This window comes from Chiloscyllium punctatum, chromosome 11, assembly GCF_047496795.1.
Source record: "Chiloscyllium punctatum isolate Juve2018m chromosome 11, sChiPun1.3, whole genome shotgun sequence".
Taxonomy (NCBI): domain Eukaryota; kingdom Metazoa; phylum Chordata; class Chondrichthyes; order Orectolobiformes; family Hemiscylliidae; genus Chiloscyllium; species Chiloscyllium punctatum.
This window is the reverse complement of record NC_092749.1, coordinates 109,878,813-109,901,028: the sequence shown is the minus strand read 5'-3', so window position 1 is coordinate 109,901,028 and position 22,216 is coordinate 109,878,813. Positions and strand designations below refer to the sequence as shown.

The 22,216-nt window shown below is 43.9% G+C and overlaps 1 protein-coding gene across 1 annotated transcript in view; it reads right to left on the bottom strand.

Moving 5' to 3' along the window:
• The window catches only part of ism1 (isthmin 1), a 92,464-nt gene that overhangs the window by 9,663 nt on the left and 60,585 nt on the right, over positions 1 to 22,216 (bottom strand). Inside the window, exons 3-4 of the mRNA XM_072581513.1 lie at positions 11,525 to 11,786; positions 10,728 to 10,871 (exon numbers count right to left, since the gene is read on the bottom strand). Of these exons, the coding sequence (XP_072437614.1) occupies positions 10,728 to 10,871; positions 11,525 to 11,786 (406 nt within the window). The remainder of the gene's footprint in view (positions 1 to 10,727; positions 10,872 to 11,524; positions 11,787 to 22,216) is intronic.

The following is a 22,216-nucleotide window of genomic DNA, read 5'->3' as shown; positions in this document are numbered from 1 at the left end:
TTCCCCGATTCTACGGAATGTTGGAAGATGATAATCAATGCCTCTGATATCTCAGCAGCCACTTCTTTTTAGGCCCTAAGTCACCAACTACTTGTCAACTTTAAGTTTCATTAGTTTACCAAGTACCTTTTTCTCTGGAGATATTGACTGTTCTAAGATCCTCCATCCCTGGTTAGCTGCAAAGATTGGGAAAATTTTAGAGTACAACTATCTTCCCACAAGGTGTAATCACCAAATAATCCATTTTAATGTTTTGCTTGAGGGAAAATGATTGGCAAAGACACTGTACAATTTTTGCACGAGTTCCATGGAATTGTTTACATCCATCTGTGAGAAAATTCAGAACCTTTACTATCTTATCCAAGAGATTGCGCCTCCAACATTCCCTCAAAACCAGAAGAAGACCTACAAGCATGCTTGCCTTCATTGTTCAGGGCATTGAGTATAAAAGTTGGCAAGTCATGTTGCAGTTGTATAAGACTTTAATTAGGACACAGGTCCTCACACTATAATGGACAACCTGATCTTCCCATGTTGGTCAAGAAGGCACAACGCCTCTCCTTCCTCAAGCGGCTCAGGAAATTCGGCATTTCCAAAAGGACCCTCACCCACTTCTACAGATGCACCATTGAACGCATACTGCCCGGGTGTATAACGGCCCGGTAAGGCAACTATTCTGCCCAGGACTATAAGAAACTACAGAGGGTGGTGTGCACAGCCCAGACCATCACGGGAGCCAACCTCCCATCCATGGACTCCCTTTACACAGCTCACTGCCACAGAAAGGCTGCCAACAGCATCAAAGACCCATTGCACCCCGGTAATGATCTCCTACAACCTCTTCTGTCAGGCAGAAGCTATAGACGATTGAACACACGCACCAACAGGTTCGAGAATGGCTTCTTCCCAGCTGTTATTAGACTGATGAATGAACTCTCTAACTTCAAATAATGCTGATCGTGCTAACGTTGATCTCTTTGTACATCTGTCCAATGTTACCTGCATGGCTTCGTCGAAATCTTTTGATCTGTACATCCTTGCTTACTATGACCTGCCAGTACTGCTCATAAACAAAGCTTTTCACTGTACTTTGGTACAAGTGACAGTAAATCAATCAATTTAGGAAGGATGTGGACGCTTTGAAGAGGTTGCAAAAGAGGTTTATCAGAACATTGCCTGATTGGAGTGTATTGATTACAATGAGAGGTTGGAAAAACTTAGATTGTTTTCACTAGGGTGTCAGAGGCTGAGGGGCAACCTGATCAATTATGAGAGGCATGGATTATATGGACAGTCAGTCTTTACCCTTGGGTGGTAATATTAAATACAAGGGTGCATGTGTTTAAGGTGAGAGGGGACAAGTTTAAAGGAGATGTGCGAAGCAAGCTTTTCACACAGAGGGTGGGAGGTGCCTGGGGAGGTGGTAGAAGCAGATGTGAGAATTCTTTAAGCGGCATTTAGACAGATACATGAACCAGCAGGGAAGAGAGGTACATGCACCATGTGCAGGCAGATAGGATTAGTTTAGAATGGCATCATAGTCAGCACAGACATGGTGGGCTGAAGGGTCTACGCCTGTGCTGTACTGTTCTTTGTTCAATGTTCTATGCTGGGCTTCAGTCTGGATATGTGTACTCACATCTCAGAGGTGAGGCTAATGCCACAGCTGAGAGGCAAGAGTGTTATTGTGCAGCTGAGACTGCTTACTGTTTGGGTTGGACACTTAATTAAATAAGGCAAAAGTGAGGACTGCAGATGCTGGAAAGCAGAGTTTAGATTAGAATGGTGCTGGAAAAGCACAGCAGGTCAGGCAGCATCTGAGGAGCAGGAAAATCGATGTTTCGGGCAAAAGCCCTTCATCAGGAATTCCTGATGAAGGACTTTGGCCAGAAACATCGATGTTCTTGCTCCTCAGATGCTGCCTGTCCTGCTGTGCTTTTCCAGCACCACTCTGATCTAAACTTAATTAAATAACCCTTTCACAAGTCAGTAATTGAAGATTAAAACATTTTAATATTTAAAGCAATCCCCACTAATGTTTATTTTCCAATAGCTTCTGAAAAATATCCACATTCAATCAGGGTGGATTTGGAAGTTATAATGTGACATTCGAGGTTTAATGAGCAGTGTCGTGTAAGGTACAGTGTGGGCTGCGCCTTTTAGTACAAGGTATCTACAAATATGTCCATTACACAATGATCATTAGTAATGCTGGATAATTATAATTAGAGATTTAAGTAAGTTTGCTAATATTTTACTATTTGCACTGGTATAGCTGATGCGTTGAAAAGCTGGTATCTATGTAATAGATTTCTGCTGGGAAGTGATATACTGTATTGAGGGCAGCTGCAATAGAAAGAAGATTCCAATGTCAGATGTAAAAATTGCATCAACTATCTGTAATTTAGCGTTTAACTGCCATGAACAGCTTAAAATGTTCCTCAGTTTCTATGAGAAGAAAATTAGTAACTCATACATGCTTTCAAAGTTGTAATAATGACTTGGCTGCGAGAGTTTTGCTTTGAACTTCTTACAGAAACTTTAATTGGTAGAGTATAAAAGAGGTTGCTTAGTAATTAGTTGCAAAGTCCTTGAAGGAGAACTCAAGTTAAATCACTGAGTCGGAGGTGTGTATTATGTATCTGGTGATGGAAATTGAAATCTGCCCTGCTCCAAAATATAAGACTTGCTGTTGGCTCCTCCTGCAAGGTTATGGTTTTGAAACTCATCTTTCAGTCAGGGGAATGAAGGGGAGGGGACAGGTATTAAGGTTGAACCTTGCTCAGTTCCCTGCAATGGGAGATATTAAGGGCTAATCTTGCTCTACTCCCTGCAATTGGAGATATTAAGGGTTAAACCTTAGCTCAGCTCCCTGAAACTGGAGATAGTAAGGGTTAGCCTTGCTCAGTTCCCTGCAATGGGAGAAATGTGACATGCCCCTATGGTATGTCAAAAAATAAGACTCTAATTTTCGAATCATTGATTCTGAATGACACAAAATGATGGGCAACATGTCTGCCCAATGCTTACTCATGGCAGAGGTAATCATCCAACAGACTCTAATCCATCAGGAATAACTAAGCTATACGTTGACCAATGTAAGGCATCACAACCAGTAGAAAATCACTTTGGAATCTTAATCATTTATTCAAATCTGTACATTCTGTGGCATCATACATCAAGGTCTTAGAAACACAAGAGCCCATATTCCTGCTCCACCTTTCAGTAAAATAACAGCAGCAGAAGATAGTATTGAAATTTACACTGAAAAGCAAGTAGTTTGTGATCAAACAAATGTGCAACTCAGGGACAGTAGTCCATTCACTCCTCAAACCTATTCTGCCACGTAATAAGATCATATCTGATCTATCTGTAACCTCAATGCCTACCCTGATAACCTTTCACCCTTTTCTTAACAAGAATCTATTTCCACCACCTTAAAAATAACCATGCCAATATGCAACCTGTTATATCATTAGCTTTTATTTTCTATAATAAGCATTGAAGGGTGCCTTATAAAATACTATCAGATATTACTAAACACCTGGATAGCACAGTGGCCAAGTGGCCAGCACTGCTGATTCACACCACCAGGGATTCTAGCCTTGGGTGACTGTCTGTGTGGAGCTCTCCCTGTGTCTGTTTGGGTTTCCTCCCACAGTCCAAAGAGGTGTAAGTTAAGTGGATTGGCCATAGGAAATATGGGATTACAAGGAAAGGATGAAGATCTGGGTGGGATGGTCTTTGGAGGGGCAGTGCAGACACGATGGGCTGAATGGCCACTTTTCACACGTAGGGATTCTAGAAATCTAAGTAAAACATTTTGACCGGTTTCCCTTTATCTGTAACCTGTGTTGCCATCTCAAAAAGCAATGTTAGATTGGTCAAGTATGGTTTCCCTTCCACAAAACCATGTGGCTCTTCCTGATTATCTTGAATTTATCCAAGTGCCCTGTTATGACTTCTTTAATTGGAGGTGTTAGCCTACTGGACTGTTAATCCAACAATCTGAGGACCTGGGTTCGAATCCCACCACAACAGATGATGGAATTTGATTCAGTGAAAATCTGGAGTTAAGTGTCTAATGATAACCATGAAGCCACTGGCAATTGTTGAGGAAAATTCAATCTGGATCAATAATCTTCTCCTGGAAAAGAAATTGCCATCCTGACCTACATGTGACTCCAGACCCACAGCAACGTGGTTAACTCTTAACTGCCCTCTAGGCAATTAGGGATGGGCAATAAATGCTGGCTGACCAGTGACACCCTCATCGCATGAGTGAATATAGAAGAGCTTCTAATGTTTTCCCTATGACAGATGTGAAGCTAACTGGCCTTAGTTCCCTGTTTTCCATCTCAACTCCTTTTTTGAATAAAGGAGGTACATTTGTTCTGATCTGATCTGATGGATCATCCCTGAATTCTGAGAGTTTTCAAAAATTGAAACAAATGTGTCAACCCTCTCACTGGACTTTGCTGATAAGATCCTATGAATAAGTCCATCAGGGCTTGGGCTCTTGTCAGCCCTCAGCTTTGTACAGCTTCTCTAAGGATTGGAATCTTCCTGAGTTTCACTCTCCCTTCATTTCTTGATGTTTCGCTGCTTTTGGAATGTTACTCATATCCTCTGGAGTGAAGACAGATATAAAATACCTGGCCAATTCCTTATTTCCCATTATCTCTTGTCTCATTTTCTATAGAACCAATATTCATCTTGTTAATGGTTTTCTTCGTAAAAATACTTATAGAAGCTCTTACCATTTTGTCTTTCTGGCTAGCTGTCCCTCGAACTTTCCTTTTTTTTGTCATCCTTTGCTGTTTTATATGATTTTCTTAAACTGCTACCTGTCTTTGCACAATTATTGTTTTTTTCTTGTTAGTTTGATAAAATCTTCATCATTTCCTAACTAATCACGGTATGCCCCTTAAAACCCACACAGACACGGGGAGAATGTGCAAACTCCACACAGATAATTTCTTTTATATCTTTCCCCTCTCACCCTAAACCTATGCCCTCTAGTTCTGGACTCCCCGACCCCAGGGAAAAAACATCGTATGTTGGAAGTGACTGCCCTTAATAACTACCAGGCACACTGATATCTTGTCCTGCAACTAAACGTGACCAGAGACAGAGGGAAGAATAGCCCCCATCCATGACACTGATTTGGATAATTGTGGCTTTCCCAAAATGAAGGGTCAGCCTGCACTGAGGGGCAGAGTGGTTGGTGGTGACTGACAGGGACTGAGGAATGAGGAACCAGTGGATTCCAGACTGGAAAGAGTAAGGGAATAATTTGTCGGGTTATGCAAGTCCACAGACTAATTGTGGACATGTGGTTTCATTTTACCTTGTTGGCTTACGATGCACCTCAACTACGCTTCACCTTATCCCTGAGGGCAGAAGCTCAATGTCAGACAAGCTGCCCTCCCAGACGGATTGGGAGTAGAAGATGCTTTGGAGAAACAATGAACATTTCTGTCACACTGTGAGAGAGGATCAGAATTCAATGGACTTGCTCTGTAATGTGTCCTGACAACTTTGTTCGTATGAGGGGGATTGGGGAATTAAAGCATTATAAGAGATAGCTTTGGCCACTGGAGGCAATATTTTATTTGGCATCGGTATTGAGCATGTGTGGAGCTGACTCTAATTAAAGCTTGCTCCTACTGAGTCAGCCTCTCCGACAGACCTTTATTGTGAAGGGATTGAAATCCAGGTATGAAGAAGTGTTGCGATAATCATACACATTCTTAGTGAGATTACATCTTCAATTGTGTGTGCATTTCACAGAATCAATTATAGAATCCCTACAGTGTGGAGGTAGTCCATTCAGCCCACTGGGTCCACACCAAGCATCGAAACAGCATCCTACCCAGACCCACCCTATAACCCTGCATTTCCCCAAGGCTAATCCTACCCAGCCTGTACATCCCTGGATACTCCAGGGCAATTTAGCACCTAACTTGCACATCTTCGGACTGTAGGAGGAAACCCACGCAGATACGGAGAGAACGTACAATCCACACAGACAGTTGCCCATGGGTGGAATCGAAACTGGGTCCCTGGTGCGGTGAGGCAACAGCGCTAACCACTGAGCCACCGTGCCGCTCCAAGTGAGAATCATACCCCTAGATCAACAAGCCATTGAGTTCTGGTTTCCATATTCATTTGCTACAGTAAAGACCAAAGCTTGGCAGAAGGTACATTCCATGGAAACCTGCAAATACAGCAGAGTGCAGTATAGCAGACACAATGTGCCAATGCACTTTCCCCTCTGGGAGGTAACTGATGTTCTTCCAATACTTTTCGTTAAAACCACGGATGAGAATTAACTCATAATTGGTGAAAAGGTGAGGTTTGAGTGGAGAAGCAGACAGTAGGATTTGATTACATTCTGTTCTAATGTTGATGTGTCCCAAAGTGGGACTGATTTGGGAAATATAATCTTTTATTAACAGGTAACAACCAACTATGAACTGGACAAGTCTTCAAACAAAGCTTGTAGAGAGAACAATCTCACAGTAGTTAAGTGATCTTAAATCACATCCCATGATGATACACATATTAACATGAATTCTTTCTGTTATAATTTAAAGGAAAATACCTGTATCAGAGATGGTATAGTTAAGGTTCCCAAAACTGGTCCCTGCAATGAGGAGTTTATCAGATGATGAGTAAATGAGGCCTATTTTCTTCACAGTTTAGAAGAATGTGAGGTAACCTCACTAAAACTCATTAAAAGGGGTGGCATGGTGTCTCAGTAGTCAGCATTGCTGCCTCACAGCACGAGGGACCTCAGTTCGATTTCCACCTGGGGTGACTGTCTGTGTGGTTTTTGCATACTCTCTCTGTGTCTGCGTGGGTTTCCTCCCTCCCACAGTCCAAAGATGTGCAGGCCAGGTGAATTGGCCATGCTAAATTGCCTATAGTGATAGGTGCATTAGCAGGGAGTAGGGGAATGGGTCTGGGTGGGTTGCTCTTCAGAGGGTCGTTGTGGACTTGTTGGGCCGAAGGGCCTGTTTCCATACTGTAGGGAAACTAATCTAATCAAAACCTACAAGGCTCTGAGACCCATAGGGTAGATCCTGAGAAAATGTTTCCAATGGTTAATGAATCTTTTTGAGATCTTCACCAGACCACATGGCAGTACTCCCACCTTGCTGCTTGAGAATGCTAATGGCAGCTGAATCCAGAAGTGTGTGACATTGTCTCTCTCTCTCTCCTCCCATCTTGGGGAGTCTGTGTTACAGAGTTAACATGGATTTGCACGTGTGTTACAGACTGGAGTTTTTCTCTCCCTCTCTGACTGCCTGCCATTGTTAGAGGGATTTGCAGATTAACCTTCAGCCTGTTTGGCCACATTATGAACACACCATTTCTTGACCCTCAAGCCCTGGAGTGCGACTCAAGACCTGAACTTCTAGTTCAGAGGCAGGGACACTACCCATTGTGCCACAAGCCCTCCTTGCAATAAGAATAAAAATCACTAACCAATTTCCAGTTTCTTCTCCATTAAGGAATCTAAAATGTGACTTTTTGTGGGTTTGTCTACTTATGTCAGCGGGGAGATTTCTCTGAATTTGAACTCCAGGTCTCTCCATCTTTTATCTTCATTATTTACCTCTCAGGCTGCATGATTCCTGTCCACCTGCTTCTCTATTTCGCAAATCTCTGTGATGTTTGAGTCATTAGCTGTGCTCCCTACAGTCATCTACATCATTATGAGGGAAGGGCAAGTGAATGGAGATCTGGTCCTTGAAGTATTTCACTTCAGACCCTTTACCTGATCTTCACTTTCCATCAGCCATACCTTCCAATCATGTTTCCTCTTGTATTGTAGATTGTGTTAATCAACCTGTTATAACACACCTCTGGAGCAGATGGCACTTGAACCCTGGCCTCCTAGACCAGAGGTAGGAACATTACCACTTATCACAAGAGGCCTTCCTCTTGTATCATATACCAATATTATTTCAATTCAAACTTTCATGAGCCACATCATTGATACCATCTGAAATTCCTCAATCATCAATCTCTTATATTTCATTCCCTTATAACCTAATCAAACAAACCCCTGATGACATTGAAAGGCAGAGATAGCTGAAAGGGTTGAATGTCCTAACCCTGAGATTCCTACATCACAGAGTCAATCTCCAAAAAGTTCACTAATTTAAACACATACTTCAAGAAGTCCTTCATTAGCCACATGTCTCTGGGCACTTGGAAATCTGATCTGAAACTGATGCCAAATGACCCTAAGAAGTTGTCCACAAGTGATGGGAGATTAAGTGATTTACAATGACCCAGTTCACCTCCCTCTTGTTCACTGTAACATTGATCACTTTGAGATCAAACATTTCTATCATGACAAAGCATACACAATGTTATGCCATTTACGTAGCACCATTTTCTTCCCTCTAATCCTGTACCCATGGGTTACTCCTGAAGTTATCACCTGAAGTGTACACCTCAGGGTACTATAAGGCTCTATGTTGTTGTTGTGTTGCCATAGTCTTACCAAACCGTAGGGGTACTCTCTCATCAGAAAGAGAAGCAACTGGTGGTGATCTAACCTGAGGGCCACCAGACCTCAGGCAAGGGGAGAGGTTGAGAAGGAGAGTCCTTCACGGTAACCTCAAATCAGTGATGGGAATTGAACCCACGCTGTTGGCATCAACCTGCTCTGTAAAACAGCAATCCAACCAACTGAGCTAAACTGGTTCCCTGTAAGGCTCTATAGTCATGGGTCAAAAAGATAAATGCTCTGATTCAGAGCCAGGGTTTCCTAAATGACAACAACAACTTCTGAGGCCCACTATCAAACAAAGTTGGATATTGAGAAAGGTAAGGAGTCACCAGAACAGATGGTCAAAAGTTTGATCAATCAAGTGAATTTTAAGAACATAAGAAACTAAAGCAGGAGCGGGTCATTCCTCAGTCTGGTTCTGCCAGTCCGTAAGATTGTGGCTTCAGTTCCATATTCCTTCCCACTCCCTCATAGGGGTCAACCCCCCTAGCGCTGAAAAAAACAGCATCAGTCTTGAATATCTTCAAACTCTCTGGGAGTTCCAAAGAGTCTTTACTCTCAGAGAAGGAAGTCCTCCTCACACCCATTGCCAATGGTTAACCCTTTATTCTGAAATGGAGTCCTCCAGTTCTCGATGCCCCTCTAAACGGCTAGATGCTTGTCTCCCAGAAGGTGTAAAGCGAGTTGTAAAACACTGAACTTAATAGCTTTTTGTTGGAAGTAGAATTTTCCTGTACCCACTATGAATGGCACCATGGCACTATGAGGCAGCAGTGGTTAGCACTGCCAGGGACCACGGTTTGATTCCAGTGTCAGGCAATTGTCTGTGTGGAGTTTGCACATTCCCCCTGTGTCTGTGTGGTTTCCTCTGGGTGCTCCAGTTTCCTCCCACAATCCAAAAATGTGCAGGTCAGATGAATTGGCCAAATCTGAGGGGTGACCGTATAAAGGTTTATAAAATCATGATGGGGATGGATAGGGTGAATAGACAAGGTCTTTGCCTTGGGGTGGGGGGAATGAGCTGCCAGAGGAAGTGGTAGAGACTGGTACAACATTTAAAAGGCATCTGGAGGGGTACTTTTACATAGGAAAGGTTTAGAGGGATATGGGCCAATCACAGGCAAATAGTACTAGTTCAGTTGAGGTAACCTGGTCAGCATGGATGTAGATTAGATTTCTTACAGTGTGGAAACAGGCCCTTCAGCCCAACAAGTCTACACTGACCCTCTGAAGCCACTGTGGCATTTGCGTTGGGCCAAAGGGTCTGTTTCTGTGCTAAATGACCCTATCACTGCACAAGTCATCCACCTTGGAGTTAAACCACTATATCTCCAATGTTGCTGGGTCAAAATCCTGCAACACCCTTTCTCACAGCATCATGGGTGTCCCTACAGCCCAAGGATTGTGGCAGCTCAGGAAGGAAGCTCACTACTAACTTCTCAAAGGGAATTGGGGATGGGCAATAAATACAGGCCCAGCCAACGGCATCCGTATCCCACGTATGAATTTTAAAAAAGGATGTGTTTTGAGGGTTATTTTAGAATTCAGGAACCTTGTTGATAAAGAAAGGGTCGCCCACTCAAAACCGAGCTAAGGAGACATTTCTTCTCGCAGAGGGTTGGGAGAGTTCAGAACACTCTCAAAAGGCAGCGGGTGCAGAGTCTTTTCAAACCTTTGTAAGGTACAGGTAGCTCAGTTGGCTGGACGGTTGGTTTCTCATGGAGAGTGACACCAACAGTGTGGGTTCCAAGTCCCTTACTGATCGAGGTTACCGTCAACAACTGTCGCTCTCAACCTCTCCCTGGCCTAAGGGGTGCTGTTGTAGTGTCCCCACGTCTGAACCAGGAGGTCTGGGTTCAAGTCCCACCTTCCCTAGAGGTGTGTCATAACAGCTAAAGTATCTAAACCACCACCAGGCGTGTCTCTCTCTCTCTCTCTCTCCCTCTCTGTAATAATAGTGCAGCCCTCTCGGATTATGGCAACTCTACCGTGGAAAAGTGCCACGTAAATGCAAGCTGTTGTCTTTCTCGCGACCAGAAATTTCATTTGCGTGAATCGGTCCGTTTGTACGTGGACCATTTTCAAAAGAGGGCATATTCTCGACTCAAACTGCCCTCAGATTTGAACGTCCATCGAATAACGCGATCGAGAAACTAATAAGCGTTTCAGCAGCAGACAAGAATCGCAGTTTACTGACCGGGACAGTTTGGCATGTCGCACGACCTTGATTCAGTGGCAGTGCAGGCGTAGCCACAGGACCGGGTACGCTTCTGGTTGCCACCACCGCAGGTTACGCTGCAGAGTGACCATGGGCTCCAGTCACCCTCCCCGTCTGTGTAATCTGCACGGAGAGTAAGCACAGTTAGCTGCCATAGCGATGAGACGCATAATTGGGACCACATGCTCGGATCGAAGCTCAGGGCCCGGATCCAAACGTACGCATGCCATTCCGATAACTTTCACACACATCGAGCTGCACAAAGGGTTGCTTGCACATTTTTTGATTCTGTTCTCTCCAGCCAACGACAGCTGGAATGCTTCAGCCATTAATCCTGATTATGCAGCTTACAGCCTTTTTTCCTCTGCCCTCTCCCCACAACCAGACAGGCAGCACGTCAACAAGAAATTAAAAACACATTATTGATCCTGTAGAAAACCAAGGGAGGGGGGGGGATACGGAGGTCGATGGTGGCAGTGGGGGGGTGTGGGACGGGGGGAGCGAGGAAGGGAAAGTTTGTGGGTGGTGGGTTTGGTTTGCTGAAAACTCAAAATTTCCCGCTCAGACTTCGAGATGATAAACAACATCAGGGTTTGGGCCCCACCGAAACAGATGACTCTGCTGCACAACTTGCTTAGTAGCAATCATTGCCCACAGAGTGTTTCCCACTGCAGTGTTTACCTATTTTATTTCACTTGGCTTATTCCCAATAGCTCTGCCTCCCAGTTCCCAGCTTCATGGAACACCCAGAACAAACATGAGGAATGTTGACGTACCATACTCAGTCGGTCCTTTGGGCTGCCACCTGCGCTGAGTCACAGTGCGGCTATCCCAGCTCTCTGCCGGATTCAGGAAATTGCTGTTTTCACCAGCCCGGCTGCTCTCCTGGTTGTCTCCGTTGCTCCGAGCGGTGTTTGCCGATGATTTCTGCCACCAGTTCCTCCAGTCGGATGACGGCACAGGCCAGCTTGGCTTCGTTACCCGCCGTAGGTCTCTCTCGGCCTCGATTTCAGTCCCATCAACCACCTCAATCGTGACCTGGACGGTTCAAAACCGGGCACGGGTAAATGACAAGTGCGCACATTCACAGCTTGGGCTAAAACAGACTCTGCATCGAGTGGCACGGTGGCTCAGTGGTTAGCACTGCTGCTTCACAGCGCCAGGGACCTGGGTTCGATCCCAGTCTTGGATGACTGCATGTGTGGAGTTTTGCACATTCTCCCCCGTGTCTGTGTGGGTTTTCTCCCACAGTCTAAGGGCCTGCAAGTTAGATGGAATGGCTATGCCAAATTGACTATAGTGTCCAGGGACGTGCAGGTTAGGTGGGTTAGCCATGGGAAAAGCAGGGCTACAGGTCTGGGTGGGATGTGCTTTGAAGGGTTGGTGTGGACTCAATGGGCCAAATGGCCTACTTCCACACTAGAGGGATTCTAAGATCAGAAGCAATGGCAACAGGAAAAGTCTATTCAGCATCTCAAGACAAGTCCACTATTCAACAAGGTCATGGTTGATCTTAACACTGAATTAGAACAGAAGTTACTGTTACAAGAAGTACCTTGAGAAAGGTGTAGCGTTGCCAAATTTGCATGGCTAATACAAATTAAATCCACCTCACAACATTGAGTCCAATCATTTCAATTCGGAGTATCTCTTTAGCAATATGTTCAGTGAGAGTTGCTGCGAGTTAAAACCCCACTGGTACAGGAAACTAACAAGCATGGAGTCTTTTTATACAGGTTTTAATGGTTGTTGGAGAGTTTTAAAATAAAGTTGTTTTAAAAAACAAAGTTTTCTTTCTCCCTTTTTTCACTTGCACGTAATCCTAGCTTTCTTTCCTTTTCATTTCTCTTCCTGTACCTGTTCGGTCATTCAATTTACATCCCAGTTCCAAATTATACCTCTTCCTCAACTTGGCCCATTTAATTTTCCAATCCTACAATTGTTTGAAGAGCCACATAACGGTTTGTATTGCTCTGGACTTGAACCAAGGACCTTTATTAACCTCACCATGCCATTATTGGCTCACACCTCTAACAAATGACCAAAGTTATGAGAGTTAAATGAGCAAAGGCATGTCTAAATAACAGTAAGTGGTGTTAAGTCCTTTGCCAATATCCTGCCTCATGGATTAGTAATATTCATATTGGCAGCTGTTAGTCCTCAAATGGCAAGATCCTGATTTGAGCCTAATTACTGGGAGTACTCCAGTATACTACTGAAGGAGTGCTGCATTGTCTCATGTGCATCAGTTGGATGTTAAAGATTCCGTCAGCCAAACACTGAGACACACACGAGCTGTACAGCAGTAGATGGGAGTGAATCATTCTCTGTTCCCTGTAGTGTGCTGAATACGTCGAGTGAAGAAACTTGAAACAGCTGACTGATGAAGGGATGGAACAGTTTGGAGGGGTAAGACCAGAGAGAGATTTGTGTACACAGGGTGCAAAAATATCAAAGGCAGGTGTTGTTGAACCAGGAGCCAATGTACTTCAGTGATTGATGGGGAAATGATTAAAAGGCATCTGGATGGGTATATGAATTGGAAGAGTTTAGAGGGATGTGGGCCAAGTGCTGGCAAATGGGACTGGATTAATTTATGATATTTGGTTGCATGGACAAGTTGGACTGAAGAGTCTATTTCCATGCTGTACATCTTTATGACTCTATTACTAAGAGCTATTCATGCGGCTCTGGATAATGCTTATCCCATCACTAAACTCTGGGTGTGTGGTCATTATTACATTGTCTGTTGTGGGAGCTTGTTGTGTGCAAACTGGCTGCTATGATTCCTATATTACACAGCAGGTACACTTCCAAAAGTGCTTTGTTGCCTGTAAAATGATTAGAGTGATCCAGAGATCATGAAAAGCGCTACATAAATGTAAATCTTTCCTGAGTGTGGACACTGCTCCATCAGAAAACACTGATAGGCATGGTATCTGGACTTAGAGTCATAGAGACATTCCGAGTACTGTACTTGGCCTCAGTTTAGCATGTCTGAAAGAGGACACCTCCGATAGTACAGCACTCCCTCAGTACTGCACTGGTGTGTCAGTCTTGATTTTTGTGTTAGATTCTCACTGTGACCTTGTAACTCAGAGGTGAGAACACTACCCACCAGCACTGACATACTGTACATGGCATGAAACCAATGCACATCTGAGAAAGAGCAAAGGCAGAACAATCAGTGATTTAAAAAAAATACCAAGTCCATGATTTGGCTGGGTGATGGGGGCCAACTGGAACCACCTGAAAGCAGACTTTCCATCTTATCGTCACTCCATCTAACATTGGAAAGACAGCACACACCCTCTGGGTTTGCACCAAGAAGATTGTATCTGGTGCTGGAAGGCAGCACATCCCATCCAAACGGATAAACATTAGCATTGGCACGCAGCCTGGACTTAATGAAAGTGGTTTTCCAGGATCACCAGAAGGAGGAACTGTTTCGTTAGTTGGGCCGGAGCCTGGAGTCCCTCCACAGCTTCAAGAATATAGCAAATAGAGCCATGCTGAAAAGTCAACACTGTCCAAATCTTACCACTGCACATAATCAATCCCAAACTTGTATCAGGCACTACAGAGGCCAGACTCCCACTGTCGATAATTTCAGTGGAAATGTTGACAGGATAAGGTGCTGTTTTGTGGCATTCATTCTGAGTTGGTTAGAGTTGTTACTGAGTCTTTGTTGTAAAACTGAACGTTGCTTACATTATTTAGCTGTTTTAAGTGTGGTTTTCAATGGAAAGTTTGGTTTTCCTTCACAAATATGGCACCTTCATGGCGATGAATGAAGAAATTCCATTTCCAAGATGGCTGAATGATGTCCCAAGATTCCATGGGTAGAATCTCTCTCAAAATGGCCTCAGTCAATGAGTTAAGATGATCTTTTTTGACCATATCAAAGGTGTCTATCATGATTGTGCCAATTTGTTTCTGTGCCCAAGGTATTTTCACCAAATTTGACACCATGTGATCAGATTCTCCTTTTTCTTCATTAAACCATTTGTATTTTAATGAATGAAATCAATAAAACTCCTCAGTTGTTGAATGGAACTTTGAATTTGACGTTTAAACCATCAAAATAAAGATTTCACTAGCTTTACTGTCAGAGCTCTGATCTTTCAAGTTGCAATATGGTTCTTATTCCCAAACTTTCTTTTCCAATTGATTTTCTCTAAGCATGTACCTGAAGAATTACCTTAAATCGCTGTTGCTGTCAAGTAAATAATCCATAAATTTCTTAACTCATAGTTAGAAGTTCCAGCATGGTCTTCGGCCTAAGGTTTCAGGTGGAACCAAAAGATGTTTTGTCCTTTCCCAGAAGGGATCAAATCTGTCTTGGCATTCTGTAATCATCCTCTTTTTGAGAGTGCTCATCAGAATTCTCCCCTTCGCTGCAATGGGCTTTTGCTGCTCTCTTTGCTTTATAATGGCTTGTTTCTCTTATTACTGACCTGAAAGTGCTTTTTGAGACTTATAGTGTCCTAGTGATGGCTACTCTGGTTGCTTAGTATTCTTAAAGCTATAGCAATGGTCTCAGGAATAAATGGCATTTGGAATTCTTTTTCAGCTGATTCTGTTTCTTGCTCATCACTGCAGCCATAATCCTCCAGGCAGTGAATCCCATCACTGCCACCATCATTTATTGTGTGATTTGGATGTAGTTTTGCTCACTGAGCAGGAAGGTTCATTTCCAGACGTTTCATTACCCTACTAGGTAACATCCGCAGTGGGCCTCAGGCGAAGCAATGCTGAAAATTCCTGCTTTCTATCTAAATGTTTGGGTTTCTTTGGGTTGGCAATTTCATTTCCTGTGGTGATGACTCAAAACTCGCTAATTGTGTGATTTGATAAAACATTATGAGTGTGTGTTTGAGACAGCTGGTCCAGGAGAAAACAAGATTAAGAACTGTCTTAAAGCTTAGAGATCAAAATAAACCTTTTATTACATTTTAATATTAAACCTTGCTATCTATATGGTAAGCCTAGATATACCTGGTTCTGATCTTAAAGTTGTGTTAAGAACTAGTCTACTTCCTTTACTTGTTCATGACTATGTGCACATACACTCTGTCAGTCTAGAATGCAGTAACACATTATCAACAAGGATGAGCACCTCATGAAGACCTTTCCTATGCCTCCACTTCTCACCTTTAGACAACCACCAAACCTTAAGCAGATCATTGTTCACAGCAAACTGCCCAGCTTTCAGGACAGCACCGTACAACCCTGTCATGGTAGACACTGCAAGACATGTCAGAGTGTCGACACAGGTACCACCATTACACATGGGGACACCACCCACCATGTACGTGGCGGGTACACATGTGACTCGGCCAACGTGGTCTACCTCATACGCTGCAGGCAAGGATGCCCTGAGGCAAGGTACATTGTGAAACCGAGCAGAGGCTATGGCAACAGATGAATGGACACCGCACAACAATTAACAGAAAGGAGTGTTCCCTCCCAGTCGGAGAAAACTTCAGTGGTCCAGGACATTCGACCTTGGACCTTCAGGTGACCATCCTCCAAGGCGGACTTGGGGACAGACAACAACGAAAAGTGGCCGAGCAGAGGCTGACAGCCAAGTTCAGTACCCATGGAGATAGCCTCAACTGGGACCTTAGGTTCATGTCACAATACAGGTGACCCCACTGCACTACAGACACACACAAATACACACTCTCCTACAGACCCATACACTCATGCAGACCCTCTCTCATACACAATCTCTCTCTCAAACTCACACATATACTCCCACACTCTCACACGCACCCTCTTGTAGATGCATACACCTTTACACTCACACACATACACGCTCACCCTGCCCCACCCCCACCCCAGCGCACGCGTGCGCGCACACACACACACCCACACCCATATAAGTTTGTGTGGTGAATTTGTATTTGCAGCATTACATTTTGTTTTGTTCAAAAACTGCATGAATCCTTAAAGTATTCTTAAAGCTGTAGCAATGGTCTCAGGAATAAATGGCATTTGGAATTCTTTTTCAGCTGATCCAGATCTGTTTCTTGCTCATCACTGCGGTCATGATCCTCCAGGCAGTGAATCCCATCACTGCCACTTTCATTTATTGCATGATTTGGATGTAGTTTTGCTAGCTGAGCAGGAAGGTTCATTTCCAGACGTTTCACTACCCTAACATCCTCAGTGGGCCTCAGGCGAAGCAATGTATGATTCTGTAAATCCCCTTTTTAGATTAGAATCAAACAATCCAGTTCTTTTTCAACATATAATTTCAGTTACATCACACTATAAACCTTTGCTATAAACTCTGTGTCTTACGATCTTATACTCCACAACCACCTGATGAAGGAGCAGCGCTCCGAAAGCTAGTGCTTTTGAATAAACCTGCTGGACTATAATCTGGTGTTGTGTGATTTTTAACGTTGTCCACCCCAGTCCAACACCGGCACCTTCACATCATTCTAGAATGCATTTAGCCAAGGGTGGTGCAGCTTAGTGTAGTTCCACCTACACACGGTGTTATTTATGCTTAGTGACGCGCAGCTCCAAGATATCATGAAGATCATGTGATCAAATTCACGCTCTTTTACTTTCTTGACGATTTTTCGTGTGTTAATAGAAATATAAAACATCTTAATTGTTGGGTAAAACGTTGTATTTGCCGTTTAATTTATCACAACAAAGATTTCACTAACGTCATTGCCAGGATTCCAATTGCACAACAGTTTTCATTTCCAATTTTTCATTTCATTTTTTATTTGCATAATTGAACAGTTTTCTATCCATTGCTATTTCAACTGCCTGTCGCAGAATTATCTGAACTTGCTGCTCACACTGTCATCCAGTAACTATTAAGAAAGTCAGGGTCACAAAGCCCTTACATTCTAAGTGTTTCCAGCATCTATCATGGCAGCCCCATGTACCGGTTAGCTCAGTTGGCTGGACAGTGGGTTTATAATACAGTTTGATGCCAACAGTGTTGGTTCAATTCCTGCACTGGCTGAGATAGTTATTATCAAGGATTCTTCTGAGGTGTGGTGACCTTCAGGTTAAACCACCATCGAGTCACACAGCACAGAAATAGACCCTACGGTCCAACCAGTCCATTTTTGTATGAGAGCAGTCCTGTGGTCTGGTAGGACTATACCTTTCATTGTCAAAAAGTGTGGCAGTGGAAAAGCACAGCAGGTCAGTCAGCATCCAAGGAGCAGTACAATCAACATTTCGGGCATAAGCCTTTCACTGTAATGCCAATGAGAGCTGCTCTTCCATCCCCCTATATCTGGTACACACTTTTTCAGACGTCCTACCTTTGAAGAAGGTACAGGAAGCATGTGCATTCTTCTTATCACTGTGACAAAACATTGGAATTCTGAGAAAGCTTGCCAGAGTCGTCTGCTGAGAGGACGATGCCCCTGGTGGAGAGTATGGAACTGCAGGTATAATCTCAGGGAAAGGGGGCAGCCATTTCAGATTGAGATGAAAACAAGTTACTTGACTGAGAGGGTTATGGATCCCTCAAAATCTCCAACACAGGGAGCAGTGGTCGCTCAGCCCTCGAGCATATCCAAGGCCGAGACTGATTGCACTGGGGGGGTCCAACTTTATCTCTAAATGATTGAAGTTTTGACGGAGTTAAAATTGAACGCTACAGGAATCAAGAGGGACCTGCCAGTAAAGAGACGTCAAGGTCAAACAGCAGCCATGGTGTTGTTAAAATGGTGAAAGAGAGTTGAGAGACTGAATGGCCTAAACCTCTCAGTGGGTCACGCAAGGGTCATGTTTACCCTGCACTCCAAGCCCAATCTATCAATGACCACATACATTTTAATTGTTATCTTTGCTGTTTACACAATTCCTTACACAGTAATAAATACTGTCCCCAAAAAAGATGATGGAAGGTCTATCCTGAAGAACAGTTACACCCAAAATGTTGACTTCTCCACCTCCTGATGCTGCCTGGCTTGCTGTGTTCTTCCAGCCTCCTGTCTGTTGAATTGAATTGAATTGAATTTATTGTCATGTGTATCGAGACACAGTGAAAAGCTTTGTCTTGTGAGCAATATAGGCAGATCCCAGAATTAAGTAGCATAGATAGTAAATAATAGGGAAACAGCGGCAAAAACAAAAAATACAGGTACAGGCGAATGTTAACGAGTTTATAAGTCCATTCAGTATTCTAACAGCAGTAGGGTGGAAACTGTTATGAAACCGGCTAGTGTGTGTGTTCAGGCTTCTGTACCTTCTCCCCAACGGGAGAGGTTGTAGAAAAACATTGCCAGGGTGGGATGGATCTTTAAGAATGCTGGCGGCCTTTCCTTGACAGCGGGCCTGGTAGATGGATTCTATGGATGGGAGGTTGGCCTTTGTGATTGCCCGGGCCGGGTTCACCACTCTCTGTAACTGTTCTCGATCTTGAATGGTACAGTTGCCATACCAGGTAGTGATACATCCAGACAGAATGCTCTCGATGGCGCACCTATAGAAGTTGGCAAGGGTATTCGCCGTCATGCCAAATTTTCTCAGCTGCCTGAGGAAGAAGAGATGTTTACCTTGGATTTCAGCATCTGTAGTTAGTTTGTCTCTACTTAGGGAACTGGCCATCATCTCCAAAACCAAGAGACAATCCATCGACTCAGTCAGGAGGGTTCATCATCATTTCTTACTTAATTGCCTTCAATAAACTACTCTCAGCTTCATTAACATTGCCAATCTACTCAGCAAATGTGGCTGGAAAAGGTCACTTTTAGTTGGCATAGGGATTATCTTCAGTGCTTTTATCACAGGGTGACACATCCATCCATAGAATCCCTACAGTGTGGAAGCAGACCCATTGAGTCCACACTGATTCTTTGAAGAGCATCCCACTCAGACTCACCCGATCCCTGTAACCATGCATTTCCCCACAGCTAACCCACCTAGCCTACATATCCCTGAGCACTACGGAGCAATTTAGCTTTGGCCAATTCTCCCTAACCTGCACATCTTTGGACTGTGGGATGAAACCGGAGCACCCGGACGAAACCCATACAGACCCAGGGAGAATGTGCAAACTCCACACAGACAGTTGCCTGAGGCTAGAATTGAACCAGAGTCCCTGGTGCTGTGAGGCAGCAGTGCTAAACACTAAGCCACTGTGCCACCCCCTTTCATCTGTGAATTAGAAGATTGTGTTCCTCCAAAGACGCTTCACGTTTGATATTTGTTGAAGGTTTAGATATTGAAAGGTTATGGAAACATGGTTTCATTTCAGGTTTTGTAATTTCTTTAAAACTCGTCATTGTGGGCACTGGAGTTCTTTTCTTTAAATTAGAAATTACCTGACTGACAATAACTACTTGCTTTGCTTATTTTCATTTTTTTCTTTTCATCCAAGGGATAGGGGCATCAACTACATTGCCGTGGGTGTGGAGTTACGTGCAGTCTAGACCAAGTAAGGATGGCAGTTCCTTTCCCTTTCATTCGTGGTCACTGTGTTTGAACAGTGTTGGAATGGAGACTGCTTTGGAATTTGGAATTAGTGGGGCAACGAAAAGCCTGTGAGGAAGGGCGTCCCAGCTGATTTTCCCTATTTCTAAGATACCCCCCCCCCCCCCCCTTGTTGAGTTCAGAATGAAAAGTACTTGTTATTTTGCAAAAGTGATTGGACAACCCTCTCAAAATTGTATCTCATGAGCAAGCTGTGTCTGCCAAGATTCCAGTGATGACTGTGTATGGTCAATGATGACTGACACATGCCAAAACAACACAACAACAGACTTTAGAATGTTCTATGCTTCATCCTACTCTCCTTCAAAAACAATCCATTGGCCAAAATGTTTTTTTTTCTCAAGGCGGCCAAACTTTGCAGAGGATTCTGATTATTTTCTGAACAGTACCTGCAGGCGGGGGTACTTAGACAAACAAGTGTGCATACTTCTCTGTTACTGACTGGGCCATTTTAGTAACTGTAAAGATGGTTTTGCTTTGTCTTGTGACCCAGGGAATCGTGGAAGTGGAGCATTACTGTACACAGAGGGAAGTCAATCTGTGGAATTCTTCACCACACAGGACTGACACGTAAAGTACATTCAAGGCTGAGACAGAGGAAGTTTTAATAAGTAAGGGCATCAAGGATTCAGGGAAGGGGAATTGACGATGATCAGACCAGCCACAATCTCATTGAACGGTGAGCTGACTCGATGAGCTGAATGGCCTACTCCTGCTCCCTTGTCTTTTGGTCTCAAGACCGATTCCTCCAATTACAATAGGTTCATCATCCCATTCCAAAGACTTGAGTGCAGCTGACCCTCTAGTACAGCACTGAGAGAGTGCCGTACTGTCTGAAGAACCAACTTGGAGATGAGATGTTGAGAACATAAGACACAGGAGCAGGAGTAGACCATCTGATCCTTCGAGCCTGCTCCGCCATTCAATAAGATCATGGCTGATCTTTTCATGGCATCGGCTACAATTAGCCGCCCTCTCACCATAACCCTTCATTCCTTTACTGTTCAAAAATCTATCTTTGCCTTAAAAACATTCAACAAGGTTGCCTTCGCTGCTTCCCTCGGCAGGGAATTCCACAGATTCACAACCCTTTGGGTGAAGAAGTTCCTCCTCAGCTCAGCCCTAAATCTGCTCCCCATTATTTTGAGGCTATGCCCCCTCGTTCTAGTTTCACCCACCAGTGGAAACAACCTCCCTGCTTCTATCTTAGCCATTCCCTTCATCATTTTGCATGCTTCTATAAGACCCCCACCCTCCCACCCCAATCTTCTAAATTCCAATGAGTGCCAGTCTACTCAATTTCTCCTCATAACCCAACCCACTCAACTGCAGAATCAACCGAGTGAACTTCATCTGCACCCCCTCCAGAGCCAGGACAGCCTTTCTCAAGTGAGGAGACCAAAACTGTACACAGTACTCCAGGTGTGATCTCCTATGTACTCTGATCAAGACTTACCTTTTTGCCAACAGATGATCTTATCGTTATTACTTTGTCGCTTGTGGGTGTTTGCTGTGCAGACATTTTCTGCTGCGTTGCCTACATCAGTCAGCGTGAATCCAAAAGCACTTCAACAACCATCGAGCACTTGGAGACATCCAGAATTGGTACGATAGATACTGTAAAACTGCAAGTCTTTACATACTGCCGATAAAGGTCATGGATTCCCCAGGGATGCCACTAACGGGTGGCTGACACAACACTTGGTTTCTGACACCAGCATTTCCTTTGTGTTGGCAAGTTCTGCTCTGAAGTGAATGGATTCTATCTTAACGTAAAGTTAGGGCATGATAGCTGTGTGTATATTCGGAATGTTGTTTTTAAGAAAACAAATCGGGGCGGCATGGTGGCTCAGTGGCTAGTACTGTTGCCTCACAGAGACCTGGGTTCGATTCCCCCCTCGGGCAACTGTCTGTGTGGAGTTTGCACATTCTCCCCGTGTCTGCGTGAGTTTCCTCCGGGTGCTCCAGTTTCCTCCTGCAATCCAAAG